At 45.5% G+C, this 25,663-nt stretch overlaps 1 protein-coding gene across 3 annotated transcripts in view; it reads left to right on the forward strand.

Annotated features, from left to right (window-relative positions):
* Window positions 1-25,663, forward strand: part of AKNA (AT-hook transcription factor) — a 74,930-nt gene that overhangs the window by 31,847 nt on the left and 17,420 nt on the right. For all 3 annotated transcript variants that reach the window (XM_068248278.1, XM_068248279.1, XM_068248280.1), the window contains 11 exons: window positions 685-841; window positions 2,766-2,902; window positions 4,167-4,226; window positions 5,859-5,980; window positions 6,125-6,305; window positions 8,443-8,582; window positions 10,368-10,850; window positions 13,215-13,431; window positions 21,607-21,707; window positions 23,170-23,387; window positions 24,432-24,564. In XM_068248278.1, the coding sequence (XP_068104379.1) occupies window positions 685-841; window positions 2,766-2,902; window positions 4,167-4,226; window positions 5,859-5,980; window positions 6,125-6,305; window positions 8,443-8,582; window positions 10,368-10,850; window positions 13,215-13,431; window positions 21,607-21,707; window positions 23,170-23,387; window positions 24,432-24,564 (1,949 nt within the window). The remainder of the gene's footprint in view (window positions 1-684; window positions 842-2,765; window positions 2,903-4,166; window positions 4,227-5,858; window positions 5,981-6,124; window positions 6,306-8,442; window positions 8,583-10,367; window positions 10,851-13,214; window positions 13,432-21,606; window positions 21,708-23,169; window positions 23,388-24,431; window positions 24,565-25,663) is intronic.

Here is a 25,663-nt window from a genome sequence, read left to right on the forward strand (position 1 = left end):
GCCGGCATCCCCACTCACTCTGCGTCGGGTGTCGGCTTTGTGATGCCATTAAGCCGCGACCAAGAACTTTGCGGCAGTACGAGCGGGTATGCCGGCCAGGGCTGAGGGGTCCACAGCTACTCATCGCTGGAGCCTGGGAGGTAAGTAAAGGTTGCTGGCTACAGGGGGGACACCTGGCTAAAAGAGGGACACAGCCCAGCTAGTCCTACCAGGGATCCGGCTGCCTGACCTCCCCAGACAGCCGATCCGAAAGGGGTAATCAAACTGATAAAAACTCTTGTGCTTACATGCACAGTTACTGTTGCCCGTAGGGATCAAGATTTGATCCCTCAGTTGGGGGCCGTGTTCTTTACAGACACATTACTAGCCTAGAGGATAAAGACCTATTCTGTTGGTATGGAGTGGGCAAAAGGACATTGCGCAGTACACAATAGAGCAGGATGGGGTAAGGAGGAGAACAATGGCATGAGCCTATGCTCAGACTAGATGATCTGGCAGCTCTTAATGCATCTTGGTGGCTGTACACACGCTGGGTTCTGGGCAGAGATGGCCCAGCAGACCGCCGGGCCTGAGAATCATCTAGCGTGTGTGCAAGGCTTTCGAAACACTTTAGTTAGTAAAAAAAAAAAAAAAAAAGATAAATAAAACTGTTGTGTAATAAATAATGTATTTTCCTCCATCCAGGTGCACCTGTACTCTGACCCTGCGAAGCCAAGCCACAGTGTTCAAATGGGAACCACATTACAAGGGTCAAAGGTTATGGAGTTCACTATACCTCATGCTCAGATGGCAGCCTTCAGCTCACTGGGGGAGAACAATGTCATAAGTGAACAAGACTCAGGTGAATTCATCGTTCCATCCTAGAATATAGAACTATACCTTCAAGATATCAGTAAGGGGGTGGGGTTCTGTAGACCTGGTGTGGAATTCATACTTGATTCATAAAGATCTAGGAAGTGGCATGGTGCAAGGAGGTGAAAGGAGGGGGAGGGGCCAGGTAATGCTTCACAATATTCTCTGTAAGTGTATTGTAGGTCACACTGACTTCCAACCAACTAAAAAGTGTGATATGGGGAAACAAAAAGGTATAACACAGGGATACCGGGAGTCCAATGTGGTGTAGTATTTATCATCAAAGAAATGGATACTTGCACTTTTCTGGTTGCCCAACCCGCAACCAGTATAATTGCATGTGAGGAAGTACCATGCCCACTCGGTCTTTCGGGGAAAGGTGTGATTTCTTCTCCAAAGCAGAAAGACATTTTTCAGATTTAAAAAAACATAAAATTTACAATTTCTCACCCCCCAAACAGGATGTAAACAAATGTAGCTAGTGGAGGTGCCCAACAAATGTATAAAAAAGTAAAAACTGCTTAAAAAGAAGGTAACTGTATGCTTTCCTTCAATGATGACAATGTTCAAAATGCTCTGAGCTAGATACAGATTTGGACAAGGCTTACCGTGTTTACCTGAGGTTGTGGTTTCAGGCCATGAAACGTGTCATTTTTGTTCTTATCAATAAAATTGTCTATGTTTGTCATCATTGAAGGTAAGCTTATAGTTACCTTCCTTTTAAGCAGTTTTTAGATTTTTCATACTTTTTGGGGCGCCTCCAGTCACTAGGTACAACCAAAAAGGTCAGACTGAGTTGGAGTCAAATTATTCAGAAATCGAGAACTGATTTATAAATTTGTAAGTAAAGGGTAATCACTGAATCATAAATGTGGTGTGCAATAACCACAGGGGCTTTGCTAGGATCCTAAGAGATCCGGGGCACTTTTGGACACTCCAGCTGAAAAATGGGTATGGCCATGCACCGGAATGTAGGTGTAGCCATGGGTGGGGCCAAATTTACATGAACTTAACAGCAGTCTAAGTAGTCCTGCCTGGCAAAATGTTGGATGAAGCCCCCTCTCCAATAATGCAAAATACTCTAAAAATGTAGCATAGCACATAAATAGGCTCCCTCCCATAGCTTTCCCTGGCCTTCTAGTGAAAACCCTTCCATGCTCCCATGGGCCTCCCATTGAGGCACCACAACTCCTAACATGCCCCCATAGAAGAACCACAGTTCCCTGCATGCCCCCATAAAGGCAACACAGCACCTAGCATGGCATTACAGCACCCATTATGCCCACATAGAGGCACCATAGCACTCAGCATACCCCCCATTGCCATGCGCTGTGGTGTCTTGCAGGGTGCTATGGTGCCTCTATGGGGCACGCTGGGTGCTGTAATGCCATGCTGGGTGCTGTGGTGCCATGCACTGTGCTGTGTAGTGCCATGCTGGATGCTGTGGTGCCATGCAGTGTGCTGTGGTGCCATGCAGTGTGCTGTGTAGTGCCATGCAGTGTGCTGTGGGGCATGCTGGGTGCTGTGGTGCCATGCACTGTGCTGTGTAGTGCCATGCTGGATGCTGTGGGGCATGCTGGGTGCTGTGGTGCCATGCAGTGTGTTGTGTAGTGCCATGCTGGGTGCTGTGGGGCATGCTGGGTGCTGTGGTGCCATGCAGTGTGCTGTGTAGTGCCATGCTGGGTGCTGTGGGGCATGCTGGGTGCTGTGGTGCCATGCAGTGTGCTGTGTAGTGCCATGCTGGGTGCTGTGGGGCAGGCTGGGTACTGTGTGGTGCCCTGCAGAGTGCTGTGGTGCCTCTACTTTACCTGGGGGACATCCAGGGCACCCCAGAATAGATCCGTGGCACGTGCCACTGATCTTTGGGACTAGCAAGGCCCCTGAATAACCATATCATTTGTGTTTGACTCTAGGTTCTCCAGAGTCTCTGAAACTTGCTTTAGCCCTACCAGATAATGCTCTACCAGGTTCCTCGGAATCCTCTTCTGTAGAACCAACTGATGACACAGCTTACACCCTAAGATCACACCTGGACACCCTTCACAGAGAGGTTAGTATAAACATATCATGCATTCTATTGGTGTCTCTTGGAACCATTAGTACAGCGGAATGCTGTCTAATTAATCATAGGACCCAGGACATATTTGTGCAGCATTCAGAATAATCTGATTGTGTAATGCACAAAGGCACTGAGCAGCATAAATGGTTAATGCAGGTTATGCTTACATCCATGTACAATGGTCATGGTTTCTCAGTCTTTAATACTTTTCAAGGTTAGAGGCTTATTTGGGATATAAAGCATAACTTTACTTGTGCACATAAATACAGTTAGGTATTTTCTCTATACAGTGCGTGGGATAACTAATTAGTGCAAAAATACACCGTAGAACATTTATAAATGTCCATTGTGACTTAATTGGTTAAAAAGGAACTTTACTGAAAGATAGTTGTAGGAAAAACATAAATCAAGACATTACAAAGTGAGAAGTTAAAAATAGATACAGAAATTATTGATTGTTTGATCCAACGTGAGCCTGCAGGTCAGCATCTTTATTACTGGCATCATTACCGAAAGACAGCACAAACTGCACTTATCTATAAACACACCCACTAACAATGTGATAGGATGTGTATATACCAGGCTTTCTCAACCAGGGTTCCCTGGAACCCCAGGGTTCCTTGAGGACTCTGCAGGGGTTCCTTGGCATTTTACCTCATCGTGAGGGAAGTATAATAGAGCACATTATAATAGGGGGTACTGTAACAAGAAGCACTAAATTGGGGGGTCAGGAGTATAATGAGTGGCACTGTAATAGGGGGTAGTGAAATTAGTAGCCTAACCTATTTAAAGACCATGCCTCCTGAAAAATAAATATAGGGGTTCTTCGAGACCAAAACATTGTTTGCAGGGGTTCCTTGAGATCCAAAAGTTATTTACAGGGTTCCTCCAAGGTAAAGAGGTTGAGAAAGGCTGGGATATACTGTATCTGTGAAGTCTCAAAAGGATTCTCAGTCACCTTGCTGAATTCCCTATGAAGTTAGGGGATTCTGAAATTGGGATTACAATACTTAAAGTGTATGGACAATATCCCATCTTTTCTACCTCTCAATTTGGTGTATATTGTTTAATGCAATTACCATATAACGCAATTATCAATTTTTGAAACATGTTATAAAAGGGGTTTCTCAGTTGTAGTAGAAAAACGAGGACTTGCTATTTTCTGTAGTTTCTGTTTCAACACTGCCTCCCCCTCTTTACTGTTTGTGTATGTATACCGTGTGTAGGGGTTTTACAGTTTGTCTACCTTTTGCAGGTGGACCTCTTTGAAGGACTTTTGCATGGAAGAAGTTTGACTCCTGAAGAACAACAACAGGTAAAGCGCATCGGATGAGAGCTCACATGAGATTTTTATTGGGCAATCCATTAGGGCAATTTAACACACTGCATGGCTTTGGCATTAGCAAATAGTACTTATGTTAACAGATGTGGTTCTATGTTCTGCATGACCTCTGGAACCACATTATGAATAAGACCATGGAGTGCAGTTGGAGGTGTTGGCCAGTGTGCTGGGTCCTGCAGCTAAGCCCTTAACCCAATAAGTTGCAATCTCCTAAGAAAGACTTGGTGGCAAGCATGCTTGTCCCCAAATGGAAGAGAATACCATCCAAAAGCTTCTGGTCTCAGTATGAGATCACATATCAGGCTCTCAGTGGACTTTGGTACTATGTTGTGTACTACTACACATGCAATAAGATTCCAGCAGAAATCCAGTCAAACGTAGATCAGTGCCACTGCCTTGTTCACTGGATGGTAATTAGTGCCTCATTACTACTCAGCTACTGATAGTTAGCACTTAGATTGGCCTGAGAAATTGGGCTCAGACCCGTGTGTACATTGATGAATGCTCTGAAGCTCTCCATGTAAGCACTGTAACATCTGCTTAACGTGAATGTCAGCTGCTGCTGAGATGGGAGTGATTACACATCCCCAGCCTACTAGCAGGATGTTTACTTCCTGTGTAACATGACTGAGGTGGAGAAGATTGCACAAGTGAACATCACGTTATCGCCTTGGTATCAGGGGTGTAACTATAGGGGAGCAGACCCTGTGATCGCAGGGGGACCCAGAGCTGTAGAGGGGCCCCAACCACTACTTCACTCCCTCTGATAAAGAGATCCATCCTTCAGATCAGGTGTTTTAGTTCACTTGTCACAGGTGTGAAGATAACAATGTCCACACTTGTTTTATGACCCTGGCAGGATGGCCCCGCAGGCTGTGAGGGTCACGAGGGGTTTGGAAGGGAAAGCGGGTGAGCATTTGGGGGCCCTGGTTGGACACCATGATTTATAGTTACACCATTGCTTGGTACTCAGTCTGCTTCAACATATTATGAATCAAAAAGGTGTCACCCCCATGCCTTGTTCTTATGTGAATATCATTGCACCACATCTGCCTTTTCATGTGATATCCTTCTGCATCACTTTAGTAATCTAGCATGGAATCCTAATAAGTTATTTTAAAGCAGACCGGAACTCAGAACTTCCTCCCTGCTCTAAAAGATAAGTAACAGCATAATCTTTAAAAAAAAATATTTGGTACAGCTGATATAAATCCTGCAATAAATCTGCAGTGTGTCTACTTCCTGCTTTCATACAAGCAGACATAGGTTAACATCCTACAAATTATCAGCTCTGCCATGGCACCCCGCTGGCACAGCAGAGAGATCAAATTACAGTGGTGATTAGTCACAGATGAGGGGGAATTAGACAGGCTAAAAACTCTCTAAAAACATACAGGGTGCATTTCTCTATGTTTTCCTTCTGTCCTGTTCAGGTCCACTTTAAAGGGTGTGCTGCTTTTCTTTCTACCTTGGTTGCTACAAATTTAAATCAGAGAATACATCGAGAATACATGATTCTGGTAGAAGCCTAGAGAGGTTCTATACGTCTCAGTAGAAATCCCTTCCCTTGTAATTCTTCTTGTATCCTGCATTTCCTCCATCCAGGCGGTACGGGAGCTTCGGGGCTCGCTGGATGTGCTGGAGCGCCGCTATTTACAGGCACAAGAGAGCAATCGCCAGGAGCAGCGACATACAGGCCGACCGTCTCAGGAACTGGATCCAGATAGGTAAGAGAATCACAGGAAATGTGCAAGCTCCCTTATGTTTATATATGGTGGAGGTAGAGAGATACAGTGGATACTGTAGTAGATAGATACGGTGTATCTCTGAATCTTATGTTTATATTGCTATATGTTACCCTGTCCTCACAGGGAACTTGAAGAAGCCATATTCCAACTGGGAATCCAACTGGATGAGTTCCAAGAGAGAGTAGACAATACCGGTCTGCCTAATGATAGCCCGGACCTCTCATCTAATGCTCATCATTTCGATAATGCCTCTGTGCCATCAGCTGTGGTGCCAGTTCCAGCTACTCAGACTCCGTATCCTCAGGTGAGTAACACAGGATCTCACGACTGACACTTCCTCCTTATTACATCCTCCTTTCCTTTTGTAATTTGCCTCGGTTGCATGTAAATTAGTATTGGTTGCGCCCATTAGGAGAAAATAAAGCTCTCAAGAGCCCTAGCTCTTACACCACTGGTCCGTGGAGCTGTACGTTTTTGCCAGTGGTTGTTTAGGGTTACTGGAACTACTAACTACCAGTAGTTCTTTGCTTGAGGCAGAGGGTTGGGCAGATGGTGGGTAGTTCAAATTTGACTGTAAATATTTGCACAGACATTAGATATTTGCCTGCCAAAGTCATAGTTTGCAATCATGTCAGCCATGTCAGCCATCAGTCTAATGACTGTGCAGGAAACCCATCTTCTGTACCTGTCAAAACTTGGGCAACAAGCAGTCGGCCAGGCTAAATGTTTTTGTGCCATCACTTTGTCCCTGTATGTTGTGGAGAGCATTCATGTTTCTTTTCTACCCCCTCTCACCAGCCCCCTAGTGGCCGGACCGCACAATGCCTTCCAATCGGTTTCAGCACACAGACCATGCAATCTGTGGTCGCAATCGGTGCGCAGAAACCGATGGGATTTTGGCAGCAGATCGACTAGAAGGGAGCTTGTGAGTTACGATAATACAAATTACACACTATTTCAGGGTATAACTGCCACCACTCTAACAGAAGGGTAGGAGTCCTAACTATACTGAGATTAATACCTGCAAATAAAACGGTTAAACACACTCTAATTTATCTAGCTATCAACAGTAGTAGCGACTCTTCAGACGCTAGAGTTCAGTTTGTGCGGCTGAATAGCAGGAGTAGCTGAACAAATAAAATGACTTTTAGTCGTTTATTATAAATGCAATATAAATAATTAATATATACAGAAAATCATTAAAATCAACAACTATAGAGACATTAGTAGCGCAGTATGAAAATAAAAATGGAAGAAAATACGTATACTGAAGGTCAGGTGAAATATGTCCTTTCTGGGAAAACACATGCATTCTTTGTTTCAGTTCAGGAGCCGAAGTTCAGACAAGATGGCCACTACTCTTTCTCAAAAGCAGCAGCATGCTCCCATGAAGATGGAATTGGAGGAATACCCCTCCCTGTCTGCACCCTGGTTTTATGGAAGCTAGTTTTGGGGAACAAACAGTGAATTAAGTATATTGCATATGAATTATTAGAGCCTCATTTTATTTTAAGCACACTTAATTATAAGTCCACTATCACTTTAAGTCTGCATGATAGCCCTCTTGGCAGGGCCGGCGCTACCATAGAGGCAAAAGGGGCATTTGCCCCGTGGCCCCGACCTTTGCTCGGGCCCCAGCAGCGCCGACCCTGCAATATTTTCTTCTGCCCGCCCGCCCGCACTGCTCTCCCTGCTCCCCGGGGTCCTGCTGCAATTATATTAACAGCGATAATTACCTTATCCCCTTCGGGTGAGCAAGCGGGCAACGGCTGCACTAGGAGGCATGCTGGCTCCCTCCCACTCTATGACCCGGCGTGTGTTTACACATGACACGCTGGGTCATAGAGTGGGAGGGAAACAGCATGACTTCTAGTGCAGCCGCTGCCCGCTCGCTCACCCGAAGGGGATAAGGTAATTATGGCTGCTAATGTAATTGCAGCAGGGCCCCGGGGAGCAATGGGGTAATGGGGGGGCGGGCCCCAACACTGAAGTCTGCCCCGGGGCCACAGGGCCCCTTGAACCAGCCCTGCCTCTTGGACCTCACTTTCTTTACTGCTCCTGCACCAGTTTACTAAAGCAGGATGCACAGGAAAAATGTGTGTCTTAAGGTATGTAAAACACAGCCCTACTCATAGAATATCATTTGCTAAGGTTAGTAGATGTATGCAATCCCATATGTGCTTCAGAATTCAGGTAATGGGTAAGGGGAAGGTTAGGGAAAGGGGAAATGCTTCTTTTCTACTGATGTTCTCATTTTACTTGTTACATCAGCTTCGTAATCATTAGACTAGGTTCCTTAGCAACACTCATTCTTTTTCTTCAATTAAGAATCAATGCGCAACCCTAGATCAGCTTTTCAAATGACCTTCACAAGCACAGCTGTTTAGCACCTCAATCATAGTGGCTGCTGTAGAATCATCCTGCTGTTAATGTCTCTTTAGGTCACGTCTCCAGAGCCCCCTGCACTGTCTAGGACAAGTATGTGCCCAACGAACAAGGAGGATCCAGCAGAGCATTTACCGCAACCTCTGCGCCACAAGCACACGCAGCTGGAGAGAGATTATGGTACTCTGCTATCCACGTGAGTGTTTACACTAAACTTATTTTCACTGATTTTGTGTGTTTTCTCCCATTTAGAATTCACTACAAAAAAGTAACTTTGAAGGAAATATGAAACATTACATCTGAACATCTGATATAGCTGTTATCATTACAGCAGAATCTTGTTATAGTTAACTCTGATATAGGTAACCTTTGGATATAGTAAACTCCTCAGCGCCTGTATAAATAAACAATGTATGACCAATTCTGATATACAGTAAAAAAAACTTCTGATATAGTAAACTGCTTTTTCCTGGTCCCTTTACTGTATTTACTTATTTAGAAACCTCTTTTTGATATGGTGTCGTACAAACAAAAAAACAAACTTTGGTACATAATACAGGCAACAGTATATAAAAAATCGTTCATAGACAACATAAATGTTGAAGGGACTCTAGCAGTGCAAATACGGTACATGAAACAAAAGGGAGAAAATCTTCCCTTGTGAACTTACAGGCTAAAGAGATAGGGAGGAAACAAGAACAAAGGCAATGGGTTCCTGAATCAGATTCTGCAGTTAGATCAGAGGCTGAAGCGAATAGCTTACGTTAGATTGTAGGCTTGCCTGAAAAGGTAAGTTTTAAGGGTGTGCTTAAAGATTTCACTGGTTGGAGAGTCATAAATATGTTTTGGAAGGGAGTTCCTGTGTAGGGGGGAAGCTTGGGAGAAATCCTGTATATGTTGGCGTTAGGAACTGATTCTAGTGTAGGGCAGAAGAAGATTGTCAACAGAGCAGAGGTTGTAGTTAATATATTACAATTAGTGAGGAGATTATGGAGAGATTTGTAGGTTAAAGTTAGGAGCTTGAAGTGAATCCTTTGGATAAATTGACAGCCAGTGAAAAGCTTGGCTGAGAAGAGCAGTAAAGAGCTTACAAGACTTGAGGAACAAGAAGAGATCTGGATTTTTAATATTTACCCTTTGCATGCCTTGCAAACTGCCTATGCACCTTATACATTCTGCTGTGGGGGTTACATTTAAGCTGACTGTCCTCTATTTTAAATGACTGTGGTGCTCTGAGAGACCCTGTGCACACTAACAGATTGGATTACATGAAAAGAACATGCACAAATTATCTTCTCCTTGTCGCAGCTTGCAAACATGCCCTTAATCTCCTTTTGTGGTCAGAAGCTAAAATCCTTCATCAGAGGGTATAGATTTGCTGGAGAGGGTAATACAGCAGTGTAAAGCGTCTGGGAATGTCACCCGCAAGGAATTGTAACTGGATCCTGTGGGCAACATTGCAGGGCCAACGCTGTACACACACTTCATCCTTAAGCCTCGTACACACGAGGCACAAATGTAGCAGAGACCTAAAAAAAAAAAAAAAAAAAAAAAAGCAGCAACAACTCGTCGCCAGGTCCCTCTGTGCAGCAGGCGTACACATGGCGCACAGAGGGACAGAGATGCGGCGGAAGTTGTCGCCGAAGGTTCCTCCCCCCGCCGGAAGCTCCGTCCATGGTAAGTGGGTTGCTGTCGCTAGTCCGCATACACACGGCGGAGTAGCGACAGTTGCGGCGAAGTTGGCCATGCCAATCGCCTGCCGACAGCTCTGACTAGCGACGGTTCGTGGCGCGCGCCTCATACACACGTGGGACCTGTCGCCACAACACACGCGTGCAACGTGGTTGCGGCGACAGTTGTAACCCGTGTGTATGAGCCATTAGGTTTGGTGCCTCAAAGGCTGATTCTCACTAATGGCATGTTCGCCTAAGTCAGTGTTGCATTTTTTTGATACCTTTATTATGTATTTTTTTCCCTTCAGATACAGCAGTTTCAAGTCCCTCCCTGATGCTCTGGGATTAGAGCAGGATGAGTGGCCACAACAGCTTCCACACAATGCCAGACCCCACGATCAAACCCAAGATGGCAGCACTCAAGGGCCATTTCCGGTCTCCAGGTCTCAGTCCCACAGTAGAGCTACAAGACCATTAGATCTGATGACTCCTGCTAGTCCTACTAGTCCCCAGACTCATCAAGATCAGTCATCAGGTCTCAGATCAGAAGATCAACCATCAACCTCAAAAACCAAGCGTCACTCACCAAGCGCCAGTCAGCAAACACATGTGAAGAGTGTGAATTCACAGAGCACTCCACCTCCAGGAAGTCCCAAAGATGGCAGATACTCACGTAATCCATCTAGTGGGAATAGTGTCACAACATCTCCTAAAGAGCAACGCAGATCATCTTCTGCATATAGGAGACAAAGCACTGCTCCTGATGAAAGAAATTACTCAGCACAGAGAAGGTATCTAGCTGTCTAGCTAATCTACCCATCTACCTACCTATTTATCTATCTATCTATCCATCCATCTTTCTGCATCTGACTATTTAAGTATTCAATTCACACTTGCAAAACCAGCTGTGTGACTGAGCAGCTTGAGCTGCCAGCACCTACGGTAGGAAATCAGTAACGAGCAGTCCAGTGCTGTCAGGGGACATCTGTTCACATTGTGAAGTGGCCTGAAACAGACATTCATGTGCAGGGCCGGCGCTACCATTTAGGCAAGGGGGGAAATTGCCCCAGAGCCCAGGGGGGTTCCCTAAGCCTGTCCTATCGAATAGTTTAAAATTCAAGTTATCCAGCTCGGCTGCCGGGTACCACGGCTGTTGGGGAAAGCAGCGGCAGGCAGGGGAAGGAGAAAGGGCCCCCCCGAGTGCCCCCTTGCCTGCCCGTATGCAGAGCTATGCTAACAGAAGCGACAGTAAAACTTCTTATCCTTGGAGGCACAACTGGTTGGGGGGGGCGCTACCAGCTTAGTGATGGAAGGGGTTCGGGGGTGCTCAGGAGGGCCCCCAAGTTACTTTTGCCCCAGGGCCCCACTGGAGCTAGAACCGGCCCTGTTCATGTGGGGTGACTTACGCTGAAAGTAGGAGTGAGCCCTTAGATCCACAGTATGAACTTTTGAATCTGTTTAAAAGTAAAAAGTTATAAATCTACAGAATACACAGACAAGGAAAAATATGTCATGCATAAATATACAGAAATGCAGAAAGTGCATAATTGAAAATTGTCCCAAAAAGTTCAGAGTGATCTTGAAAAATAAGAATTATTCAATAAATGTAGTTTAAGGCTGGTTTTACACCTGATCATTGCGTTGCGTTGCGATGCCATGCTCCTGCCGCATCTCACCGCAACCAAAAAATGACATACATATGACCCTGCTGCAGAGTGCGGTGACAGGGTCATATGCATAGTGCCACCCACCCTCCGCTCTGTGATGGTACCTCCCAGCTAGACAGGAAGTACATCACTGGGATGACCTACCAGGTGTCAGTGGGCGTCGTTCCTTCGTTGTTTAAGGAACGAAGCCCACTGACACCTGATAGGTCACTGCTACTCAGCGAGTGCAGTGATTGGCCCCAATGATGGAGCCATGGTCCTGCCTGCGAGACCTTCGGGTCCAGTAAAAACACAGTAATTCATGTTACCGTACTTCCCCGTAGCCCGGTGAAGCTGCTCTTAGGGACACCATGAGGTCTGGAGCTGAGAGACAGAGGAGGATGCAGGGGACAGGGGCGGACTGAGGAGAACACGGGGGTTAGAAGAGGAAACGGGGATAGCAGAGGGCACAGAAAAACACGGAGACAGAGGGGGACGCAGGGGGACAGGGGAGGACACAGGAGTACGAGGAGACAGAAGAGGACCACTTTTCCCCCGTACTTTTGGGGAGACAAAGTGTGTCTTATGGTCTAAAAAATACGGTATATTAGAAGTCCTCTTATCCATTGAAAACAACCTGTCAGTTTGCTACTCCAATCAAGTAAAAAGGGCTCATGGAGTGAAGCGAAAAGAAGGGCAATGATAAAAGCTTTGATTAGCTGCAATGCAGGGAAGTTTGGATACCCATATAAAATGCAGCAATGATAAAAGCCATGATTACCGGTAATGGATGGAATTTTGGTTGTCCAGAAATTGAGTACATAAAATGTAAAGCCCACTATCTATAAGCGAAATTTCTGGGTGCCCAAAATTCCACCTTTTGCTGCTTATCACAATTTTGTGCCAGTGTTTTTTTACTTTTAGGAGTGGTGATTAGGGGCAATGTATGGAATTTTGGGCATCCATAGTAAAATATTGGTAAAGATTAACGATGTTTTACTATCAGAAGTAAGTAGCAGAATGTCTGTTTACCAATATTCTACTATCCTCTGCGCCTTTATTTCATGTGCGCTTTGCTACTGACCTACAGAGTACACAGTGCCTTCTGCTCTGAAGATTTGGGTTCAGCACAGTCTGTCTCTGTGCTCCTTTCAGGATTTGATAGCAGCTGTGGAATGGGGAGGGCTTTATGTAAATTAGTCTTCTTGAATGCAAGACACCACATCTTCATGTTTCCAGCTTGTTATTTTCACTCCTGATAGAGCTGAATGCCCAGGCTATACACAGTTTATGCCAATATAAATTAGTATGCCATGTAATTAAAAAACATCAGTAGGCGTTACCACTAGGTTAAACTGGCACCCATTCTTGTTGTCATACTCCTTCCATAGCACAGGAATACATACCCTAGTATGGGCAGGAATGTACTGCCCAGCACCCCCACCAGTTCAGCTGTGCTTGTGCATTTGCTGGGTGTACATCAGTGTGACTGTGTCTGTGTTCTGTCAGGATGCCACGTGCCTCAAAGACCTTTCCACAACGCCTTTCCCTGAGCTCATCATTGCCCCAGCTGAAAGAGCAGAGTCCCCGGACCCCCACCACGGAGCTGTCTGCCAGCGAGGAGAGCGCCCAGGAATCCCCATCTCTGAAGAGCGCTTTCAGCAAAAGGAATGGCACGGCTTCTGGCCAGAGAGAATCACCGGGGGGTAAAGGAAGCATTGTACAGGTAGGACAATGAATTTGACTCTGTATGCTCATACAAGCATACTGTTATATGTAGCTAAGTGACAACAGGGACAAAGGTACCAGCTTGTACTTGTATTGTAGGTGATGAAGCAGGCCAGACTGATCTTACAAAGAGATGAAAGTTTGGCAATACAGAGGCTTGGAAATAGCTAAATACAGCACCCCCTAGTGCTTTTATCATGGAATAAATCATCAGATAAAGGTGGCCATACTTCAGGCAATGATGGGCAAATTCGACCAAGAGACAGATCTCTCTCTGACAGCTGCCCATACACCGCCTAGTGACACCACCTCATCGACTTTACACGTCGGTGTCCACTGCTGGCTCCATCCTCCATCCACATACACGTGCCCAACGTTGGTGCTGGTGTATACGTGTATACATACACCAGCACATGGGGTGCGTGTATGTGGATGGAGGACAGACTCAGCAGCAGCAGACACTGCAGTATACTGCACGGGGCATTGAGGAGCACATTTCACACTGGGGGGCAGCAGCAGGGGTTCTGCCACATTCGCCGCTTGTCCCGATATCGTACGCATTACCACCACACACCCAATTGTACACGTCGGCCGACATCTTATAGCATGTCCGATCGATACATGCGTCCAATTTAGCCCCAAAATTGGTCGCATCGTCAATCGGGCATGCTCATGGTGGCGCCAATTTTCATCTGGTACGATTACAATAATCGAATCGGATGGTCGAGTTGACTGTCCAGAACCTGCATTGTGTGAAACGTTGGGATTTGCTGTTTTCATGATACACTGTTACTGAAGTTTTAATAAATACTAGAGGAGCACACTGGTTGGTGTAGAGACAACTTTTCTTAAAATTTTATAAACAGATCTTTAAACAGTTTTTAATTATTTTAACACATTGTTTGTGTTCAGATGATTATGTTCAGCTGCCCTTGCAGTGGAGATACATGTGAGCAGGAATGTGACACCTTACTGACAATTTGCTCAGAGTTTGGAATGTGAAATACTGCTCCCAACATATTTTTGCTGCTGACAATACAGGTAGTCCCCGGTTAAGGAACGAGATAGGGACTGTAGGTTAGTTCTTAATCTGAATCTGTTCTTAAATCGGTACACTGTGCCATCTCTGTCCTCTGTACCTCCTATGTGCCCCCCTGTGCCTCCAGTACCCCCTCTGTATAACCTCTACCCTCTGTTCCTGCTTATACAAGTTTAAAAGCCATTTTTTCTATGATTTTTTTTAAATGAATTTTCTCAAAAACTACAAGTCCAATTTGAAAACTTTTTTTTGACTTGTTGTTGAAACACAGAATCCATGCCATTTGTATCGGCGGGTCGTTCTTAAGTTGGGCGTTCGTAAGTTGGGGACTACCTGTAGTTTTAAGTGGGATCCCTTACAACAACGTGTACACACAGACCAACTGCACAATATCAGACAACTGTAGGCCAACAGATCCGACAGTTGGATCGGGTGCAATACCTGTTATCAGTCGCTCCTCAAGTCGTTTGCACATGTACACACGCCTGATTGTCATCCAACAGTCTAAAACGGACTAAAGTCAGATGACAATGAGGCAGTTTTGTTGAGCGTGCGGACGGGCTTTTAAACATCACTGATAATCAACATACAAGGGTGATTCATCAACCTTACCTAGACTTTTTAAGACTACAAACTTTCATCCAGGACAGGGGTGTCCAAACTTTTTAGGCCAAGGGCCATATCACTGTTCTTGAGACTGCTAGGTGTCCGAAATTAAATACAGTTTTTGCTGATTGCTGTTAGGTACACTATGCCTGCCAGTTCCACGAGAAACAGCCCATATACAGTACACACAGTAGCAGCTGCTTATCAGTGGCTATTACTGCCATTGGCATAGTAGCTGCTACTGCTACAGTGGTGACTTATTACCTGCAGGGGAACAAAGGGGGAAGCAGAGAGGCGATACAAGGTGGCCCCTGCATGCGGCATCATGGCCTGCGCGCTGCATGGAATTAAGATTGTAGAGAGCTTTCAGGGGCCACCCGAAAAGTCTCGGCGTGCTGCATTGGGCCCCCAGGCTGGACTTTGGACGTGCCTGATCCAGGAAGCTTAAATATACATAGTATGATTTACAGTAGCAGATATAGTGACAACTTGACTATTTTGCATATTTCCAAAGAAAATGTCTTTAAAGAGGAACTCCAGTTAAAATAATGTAATAAAAAAGTGCTTAATTTTCACAGTAATTATGTATAAATGATTTAGTCAGTTGTTGCCCATTGTAAAAATTATTTCCTCTCTCTTTACATTCTGACATTTATCACATGATGACATTTTTACTGCAGGCAGGGGATGTCAGTGGAAGGAGATGCTGCTTGCTTTTTGGCAGTTGGAAACAGCTGTTATTTTCCACCATGCAACAAGGCTCCCACAGTGTGATGTCAGAACCATGGTCCTAACATCACACTGTGGGAAGGGTTTCACCCCAATATCAGCCATACAGAGCCCCCTGATGATCCGTTTGTGAAAAGGAAAACAAAATCTCATGGGAAAGAGGATATCAGCTACTGATTGGGATGAAGTTCCATTCTTGGTTACGGTTTCTCTTTAACCACTTGCCGACCGCCCACAGCCCATGGGCGGCGGCAAAGTGGACGCCTAAAGGACCGCAATACGCCTTCAGGCGGCGCGTCCTTTAGGCATGCCGGGGGAGCGATCGCGTCATTGATGACGCGCGCTTCCCCCGGCAACTGGCTCCGCCCACCCGCCGTAACATCCCGCCGGCCATACGGAAGCGCCGGCGGGATGTTAACCCCGCGATCGCCGCTACAAAGTGTATAATACACTTTGTAATGTATACAAAGTGTATTATACAGGCTGCCTCCTGCCCTGGTGATCCCAGTGTCCGAGGGACCACCAGGGCAGGCTGCAGCCACCCTAGTCTGCACCCAAACACACTGATCTGCCCCCCCCCGCCCACTGATCGCCCACAGCACCCCTCAGACCCCCCCCTGCCCACCCCCCAGACCCCTGTTTGCACCCAATCACCCCCCTAATAACCCATCAATCACTCCCTGTCACTATCTGTCAACGCTATTTTTTTTTATCCCCCCCCCTGCCCCCTGCCCCCTGCTGATCACCCCCCCCACCCCTCAGATTCTCCCCAGACCCCCCCCTGTGTACTGTATGCATCTATCTTCCCTGATAACCTGTCAATCACCCGTCAATCACCCATCAATCACCCATCAATCACCCCCTGTCACTGCCACCCAACAATCAGCCCCTAACCTGCCCCTTGCGGGCAATCTGATCACCCACCCACACCAATAGATCGCCCGCAGATCCGACATCAGATCACCTCCCAAATCCATTGTTTACATCTATTCTCTCCTCTAAACACCCACTAATTACCCATCAATCACCCATCAATCACCCCCTATCACCACCTGTCACTTTTACCTATCAGATCAGACCCTAATCTGCCCCTTGCGGGCACCCAATCACCCGCCAACACGCTCAGATTGCCCTCTGACCCCCCCTTATCAATTCGCCAGTGCATTAATTACATCTGTTCTTCCCTGTAATAACCCACTGATCACCTGTCAATCACCTGCCAATCACCTATCACCCATCAATCACCCCCTGTCACCCCCTGTCACTGCCACCCATCAATCAGCCCCTAACCTGCCCCTTGCGGGCAATCTGATCACCCACCCACACCATTAGATCGCCCGCAAACCCGCCGTCAGATTACCTCCCAAATGTATTGTTTACATCTGTTATCTTCTCTAAACACCCACTAATTACCCATCAATCACCCATCAATCACCCCCTATCACCACCTGTCACTGTTACCTATCAGATCAGACCCTAAGCTGCCCCTTGCGGGCACCCAATCACCCGCCCACACGCTCAGATTGCCCTCAGACCCCCCCCCTTATCAATTCACCAGTGCATTAATTACATCTGTCTTTCCCTGTAATAACCCACTGATCACCTGTCAATCACCTGCCAATCACCTATCACCCATCAATCACCCCCTGTCACTGCCACCCAACAATCAGCCCCTAACCCGCCCTTGCGGGCAAACTGATCACCCACCCACACCAATAGATCGCCCGCAGATCCGACATCAGATCACCACCCAAGCGCAGTGTTTCCATCTATTCTCTCCTCTAAACACCCACTAATTACCCATCAATCACCCCCTATCACCACCTGTCACTGTTACCCATCAGATCAGACCCTAATCTGCCCCTTGCGGGCACCCAATCACCCGCCTACACGCTCAGATTGCCCTCAGACCCCCCTTATCAATTCGCCAGGGCATTATTTACATCTGTCCCTGTAATAACCCACTGATCACCTGTCAATCACCTATCAATCACCCATCAATCACCCCCTGTCACTGCCACCCATCAATCACCCGCTGTCACTGCCACCCATCAATCAGCCCCTAACCTGCCCCTTGCGGGCAATCTGATCACCCACCCACACCAATAGATCGCCCGCAGATCCGACGTCCGATCACCTCCCAAGTGCAGTGTTCACATCTGTTCTCTACCCTAAACACCCACTAATTACCCATCAATCACCCCCTGTCACTGCTACCTATCAGATTAGACCCCTATCTGCCCCTAGGGCACTCAATCACCCGCCCACACCCTCAGAATGCCCTCAGACCCCAGCCCTGATCACCTCGCCAGTGCATTGCTTGCATCTATTCCCCCCTCTAATCACACCTTGAGACACCCATCAATCACCTCCTGTCACCCCCTAGCACACCTACCCATCAGATCAGGCCCTAATTTGCCCCGTGTGGGCTCCTGATCACTCGGCCAAACCCTCAGATCCCCCTCAGACCCCCTTCCGATCACCTCCCCAGTGCATTGATTGCATCTATTTTCCCCTCTAACCACCCCCTGAGACACCCATCAATCACCTCCTGTCACCCCCCTAGCACTCCTATCCATCAGATCAGGCCCAATACAACCTGTCATCTAAAAGGCCACCCTGCTTATGACCGGTTCCACAAAATTCGCCCCCTCATAGACCACCTGTCATCAAAATTTGCAGATGCCTATACCCCTGAACAGTCATTTTGAGACATTTGGTTTCCAGACTACTCACGGTTTTGGGCCCGTAAAATGCCAGGGCGGTATAGGAACCCCACAAGTGACCCCATTTTAGAAAAAAAGACACCCCAAGGTATTCTGTTAGGTGTATGACGAGTTCATAGAAGATTTTATTTTTTGTCAAAAGTTAGCGGAAATTGATTTTTATTGGGTTTTTTTCACAAAGTGTCATTTTTCACTAACTTGTGACAAAAAATAAAATCTTCTATGAACTCGCCATACACCTAACGGAATACCTTGGGGTGTCTTCTTTCTAAAATGGGGTCACTTGTGGGGTTCCTATACTGCCCTGGCATTTTAGGGGCCCTAAACCGCGAGGAGTAGTCTAGAAAACAAATGCCTCAAAATGACCCGTGAATAGGACGTTGGGCCCCTTAGCGCACCTAGGCTGCAAAAAAGTGTCACACATGTGGTACCGCCGTACTCAGGAAAAGTAGTATAATGTGTTTTGGGGTGTATTTTTACACATACCCATGCTGGGTGGGAGAAATTTCTATGTAAATGGTCAATTGTGTGTAAAACAAATCAAACAATTGTCATTTACAGAGATATTTCTCCCACTTAGCATGGGTATGTGTAAAAATACACCCTAAAACACATTATACTACTTCTCCTGAGTACGGCGGTACCACATGTGTGGCACTTTTTTACACCCTAAGTACGCTAAGGGGCCCAAAGTCCAATGAGTACCTTTAGGATTTCACAGGTCATTTTGCGACATTTGGTTTCAAGACTACTCACGGTTTAGGGCCCCTAAAATGCCAGGGCAGTATAGTAACCCCACAAATGACCCCATTCTAGAAAGAAGACACCCAAAGGTATTCCGTTAGGAGTATGGTGAGTTCATAGAAGATTTTATTTTTTGTCAAAAGTTAGCGGAAAATTGATTTTTATTGTTTTTTTCACAAAGTGTCATTTTCCACTAACTTTTGACAAAAAATAAAATCTTCTATGAACTCACCATACTCCTAACGGAATACCTTGGGGTGTCTTCTTTCTAAAATGGGGTCATTTGTGGGGTTCCTATACTGAACTGGCATTTTAGGGGCCCTAAACCGTGAGGAGTAGTCTGGAAATCAAATTCCGCAAAATGACCTGTGAAATCCTAAAGGTACTCATTGGACTTTGGGCCCTTTAGCGCAGTTAGGGTGCAAAAAAGTGCCACACATGTGGTATTGCCATACTCGGGAGAAGTAGTACAATGTGTTTTGGGGTGTATTTTTACACATACCCATGCTGGGTGGGAGAAATACCTCTGTAAATGACAATCTTTTGATTTTTTTACACACAATTGTCCATTTACAGAGTTATTTCTCCCACCCAGCATGGGTATGTGTAAAAATACACCCCAAAACACATTGTACTACTTCTCCCGAGTACGGCGATACCACATGTGTGGCACTTTTTTGCACCCTAACTGCGCTAAAGGGCCCAAAGTCCAATGAGTACCTTTAGGATTTCACAGGTCATTTTGCGGAATTTGATTTCCAGACTACTCCTCACGGTTTAGGGCCCCTAAAATGCCAGGGCAGTATAGGAACCCCACAAATGACCCCATTTTAGAAAGAAGACACCTCAAGGTATTCCGTTAGGAGTATGGTGAGTTCATAGAAGATTTTATTTTTTGTCACAAGTTAGTGGAAAATGACACTTTGTGAAAAAAACAATAAAAATCAATTTTCCGCTAACTTTTGACAAAAAATAAAATCTTCTATGAACTCACCATACTCCTAACGGAATACCTTGGGGTGTCTTCTTTCTAAAATGGGGTCATTTGTGGGGTTCCTATACTGCCCTGGCATTTTAGGGGCCCTAAACCGTGAGGAGTAGTCTGGAAATCAAATTCCGCAAAATGACTTGTGAAATCCTAAAGGTACTCATTGGACTTTGGGCCCTTTAGCGCAGTTAGGGTGCAAAAAAGTGCCACACGTGGTATCGCCGTACTCGGGAGAAGTAGTACAATGTGTTTTGGGGTGTATTTTTACACATACCCATGCTGGGTGGGAGAAATAACTCTGTAAATGGACAATTGTGTGTAAAAAAAATGAAAAAATTGTCATTTACAGAGATATTTCTCCCACCCAGCATGGGTATGTGTAAAAATACACCCCAAAACACATTCTACTACTTCTCTTGAGTACGGCAATACCACATGTGTGGCACTTTTTTGCAGCCTAACTGCGCTAAGGGGCCCAAAGTCCAATGAGCACCTTTAGGCTTTACAGGGGTGCTTACAAATTAGCACCCCCCAAAATGCGAGGACAGTAAACACACCCCACAAATGACCCCATTTTGGAAAGTAGACACTTCAAGGTATTCAGAGAGGGGCATGGTGAGTCCGTGGCAGATTTCATTTTTTTTTGTCGCAAGTTAGAAGAAATGGATTCTTTTTTTTTTCTTTTTTTTTATCACAAAGTGTCATTTTCCCCTTACTTGTGACAAAAAATAATATCTTCTATGAACTCACTATGCCTCTCAGTGAATACTTTGGGATGTCTTCTTTCCAAAATGGGGTCATTTGGGGGGTATTTATACTATCCTGGAATTCTAGCACCTCATGAAACATGACAGGGGGTCAGAAAAGTCATAGATGCTTGAAAATGGCAAAATTCACTTTTTGCACCATAGTTTGTAAACGCTATAACTTTTACCCAAACCAATAAATATACACTGAATGGTTTTTTTTTTAATCAAAAACATGTTTGTCCACATTTTTCGCGCTGCATGTATACAGAAATTTTACTTTATTTGAAAATTGTCAGCACAGAAAGTTAAAAAAATCATTTTTTTGCCAAAATTCATGTCTTTTTTGATGAATATAATAAAAAGTAAAAATCGCAGGAGCAATCAAATAGCACCAAAAGAAAGCTTTATTAGTGACAAGAAAAGGAGCCAAAATTCATTTAGGTGGTAGGTTGTATGAGCGAGCAATAAACCGTGAAAGCTGCAGTGGTCTGAATGGAAAAAAAGTGGCCGGTCCTTAAGGGGTAGAAAGACTGTGGTCCTCAAGTGGTTAAGCAAGATAATTGAATATGGCAACCTATTTTCTTTATCACAGAGAAGGATTTTGTCCCCAGAAACTGACAGTGGTTTCCTTGGTTCTGAGAGTGGTCGATCACCCCTGTTGCAGAAGCAGAGAAATCGGATGAGCCTTAACAGGTAATACAACTGTTAAACCATATGTACAATATATACTGTTCTGTGTATACTTCACATGTATTAATTAAAAAAAATGTAGCTTCCCTTCCTAAGCCTTATTAGAGGGGGTGGGGGGAGGAGGAGGTGGCTTACCATGCAAAAGCTGCATATGAATTTCCTGCTGAGGCTTATCTGGCTTGCTGCTGACTATTCCCATTGATCTAGAATCAGATGAACAGAAATTCGAAATATGCCTTAGTTGGTAGTAGTCAGTGGAAAAGCTATGGATGTGGCGGGTGGCTGGGTATCCTTCTATCAACAAGCAAGAACAGAAAAGAGACTATTTGACAATGTATGCAGATTTTGACATTGACATTTGATTAACTTTGAAAAAAAATGGTTTCTTTTTTTTTTTTTTTTACTACCGGTATTTATTATTATTATTATTTATTGTATTTATACAGCGCCAACATATTATGCAGCGATTTATCCCTTTGTGGAAAATGCTTGAGCGTTCAGAAAATACCCCTTTTACATATTTACCTGGATGGGGGTGGCTGTTTGTTTTCCCTCCCTCCCTATTAAGGTGATCACCATATTAAGGCCTCTTGCACACTGCAAGTGATTCCGATTCAGATTCTGCTTTTTAATCAATTTTTACATCCGATTCAGATTCCAATTTGCAGTTTGCTCCCTGCACACTGCAAATCGGAATCTGAATCGGATGTAAAACTGATTAAAAAGCAGAATCTGAATCACTTGCAGTGTGCAAGAGGCCTAAGGGGTGACCAGCTATCACCATAATCCACCTCATTTTATTACCTACCTCCACCTGCTCTTGGAAATGGGAGGAATGATTAAACTCTTCGCCCCCAACATTGGCACAAGGGTGCTTTGCAAGGGTGGAAATTTGGTGCCACCCCAATGTTAAAAAGCAATGCAGGTTGCAATTGGTCAGAGGGCAGAATCCTGGGATTAGGGGCTTTACTATAACACTGGGGTGGGGGTTGTCTTCCCTCTTTACACATTTAACATTACAACATATTTGGCATTTTTGTTGTTGTAATAAATGGCATTGCAGGCCTGTAGCTGCGGCAGTGCAATGCTTGCCAATGATCAGGGAAGCATAAATACATGTGATCTATTCCCTGTTCATTTCAGTAGAGTCCCAGAGAGCTGTGGGAGTCTGCAGTTTCTGCATATTATGGCCACATTGCCGGCCAAGCAATTACTGCTGCAGTGGTATGCAGTTCTTCAGCTTAGTAAGTCAGTCACATGAGTCTATTGTCTTTAATTAGATGAACTGCACAGGTAGGCAAAAACAATCATTAACTAGGGAAGAAATAAACACAACTGCGATATAGATTTTCTCATTTCAAGATCAAACATGGCTATTCCTATTCTGACTGCGTCATACCGAATCTCACGTAGAATGATTTTGGTAGTAGATCCATTTAGTGATTTGATGCCTAATTTTTTATAGGGAAGACCCTGTAGCAACACCCACCTCTTCTAAATCACCAGTGAAAAGTGAAAGACGGCTCTCTAAGAATGGCAGTGACAACTTCTCAAGGACCCATAATGGGATACATGGTGAGAGGAAGCAAAACATCCTCTGGAATGGCCAATCGGAAGCCAGCTCCCCTTCTCCAGGACCAAAAAGTTTAACTGACACTGAAAGCAGGGGAGGGAGTCACACTGGTAAGTGTCTTTCACAGTGTCTTTGCAGTACATCCAAAAATGTCCTTCCCTTCCCGTGGGTTGACAGTCTTGACCAAGCCCAGATTGCAGAGCGAAACAATTGTCAATCCTCCTCCGCACCTCCACCTGTGAAGCATGTTGCACTAAAACAGCCCCATTGAAGATGCTGGCTGTATATAGATTAATAATAATAATTAAGTATATGATTTTTTTTATCACTCCTGCTTTATGTATTTGACCTCTATGAGGATGGATTAAAGCTGTAAGTCTTTTGTTACTAATTAGCGAGTTGCTCCCAGACTTACTCGTGACTTCTATTGCTGTAGTTTAATACTCTTTTGTAATTAAGGTCTGGAGATTGCACCACTGCAGTGTACAATTGATTAGCTGGTGTGTCCTATACCGTACGTTTTCTCATTGCCCAATCAGATTGAGTAGCCCTGCAGGTTGTAGTCAATCAATGCTTATGACTACGGTAATTAGAAATAAAGGGTAGACAGGACATTATATGACTGTTGTTTACAAGTGCCACTGTGGTTCATATGGAGAGATATATGGAGGAGCAAAGTGCAGGCCTACCATGACGCAGCCAGAAGCACCTGTTTGAGGCAGCGTTTTCCTGGGGGCGGCACCGGGAACCCATCTCCTCCTACCCAGTGGCACCTGTACCTGGCTACCAATACTGAGGCACCTATACTTGAAGGAAGTTCTTTTAATAAACCCAAGCTGTACTGGATGTAATAAAAAAAGTCTTCATTATGCTGCCTTATTGCAGCAACTTATGACAAAGCAGTGCTTAGGCAAAATTGCTTTCCCAGAAAATCATAATAAAGATCACCAACAAGTACTTGAGTGTATTGACTCCCACCCAGCGATCACTGTCCACTTGGGTAAAGTCTGATTTCTGGGGGTGCGATGGGAAAGAATCAATTTAGAAGGACTCCAATTTGCCCTTTCATAGACATTTTATACTCTGTTTTTTAGTCTTTGTCTGCATTAGTGTTACAGCTTCGGGATCCTCACTTTTGTATCATTCCTCTTTAGATGACTCAGATTCAGAAAGAGAAAGATCCACTAATGTTGGTGACACTTACGGCGGAATCTCTCCTCTTCTGTCACGCATGAAGGAGCCATCTCAGCCTCTCAATGACCTGCTGGAGTCTCGAACAGCAAGAGAGTAAGTCAAGACTACATCACCTGAGGTTTCTGGACAAATGCAGATAACACTGAAACAAAAATAGGGGTGTTACCTAGAATAGCCAATCTGAACTCTTGTTTCATTTTACAGCTGAAACCTGATAGGCTGCTGTTCAAATCTGCTCTATTTAAGTTCTCCATTTCTATTATTATTATTGAATCAATTTTTTTTAAGGAACTACATTTGTCAATAACAGAATCTGAAGTGAATATTGTTATAATTTAAGTGCACCTGAAGGGTTGTACCCCCCAGAAATGATATACTTACCTGGTAGTAGGATGCCTCTGAATGGTCCAGAGACTTCCTGGATCCTCCTACAGCCAATGGTCCCTCTAAACTTCTTTGATTCATGCCAGTCATATATGTTTTTTCCATCAGCGCTCCCAGCTGTGGACATATGCCTACAGTCTGGGCATGCACGTGTAAGTTTCATGCAGAGCAGGTTCTAGAATTTTTTCTGCCTGAAGCAATACATTGTGAGCAGGCCCGTTTCTAGGGCCGTGCGGCCCGTGCCGCTGCCCGGGGCGCTGTTGGGAGGTGGGCGCTGAAATGGAGGGGGGAGCCGGAGCCGCGGGGAGGGCAGCCCGACCTCTCCCTCCCTCTCCTGGGCCGCCCTCCGTGCTCCCCCCTCAGATGCAGAGCGCAGCAGCCAGGTAGGAAGCGCTGTAAACAACATACCTCCCTGCGTTCCAAGCGCTGCTCTCTCGCCGCCGGTCTCTTCCTCTCTGCCGCCTATACGATGATGCACACGCTGGTTCCGGCTAACAGGAACCAGCGTGTGCATCATCGTATAGGCAGAGAGGAAGAGACCGGCGGCAAGAGAGCAGCACTTGGAACGCAGGGAGGTATGTTGTTTACAGCGCTTCCTCCCTGGCTGCTGCTGCTGCGCTCTGCATCTGAGGGGGGAGCACGGAGGGCGGCCCAGGAGAGGGAGGGAGAGGTCGGGCTGCCCTCCCCGCGGCTCTGGCTCCCCCCTCCATTATGGGGGACAGCTACCTATCTAACCTACCCTGGGGGGCACCTACCTAATCTAACCTACGCTGGGGGGCACCTACCTATCTAACCTACCCTGGGGGGC

Source organism: Hyperolius riggenbachi, chromosome 8, assembly GCF_040937935.1.
Source record: "Hyperolius riggenbachi isolate aHypRig1 chromosome 8, aHypRig1.pri, whole genome shotgun sequence".
Taxonomy (NCBI): domain Eukaryota; kingdom Metazoa; phylum Chordata; class Amphibia; order Anura; family Hyperoliidae; genus Hyperolius; species Hyperolius riggenbachi.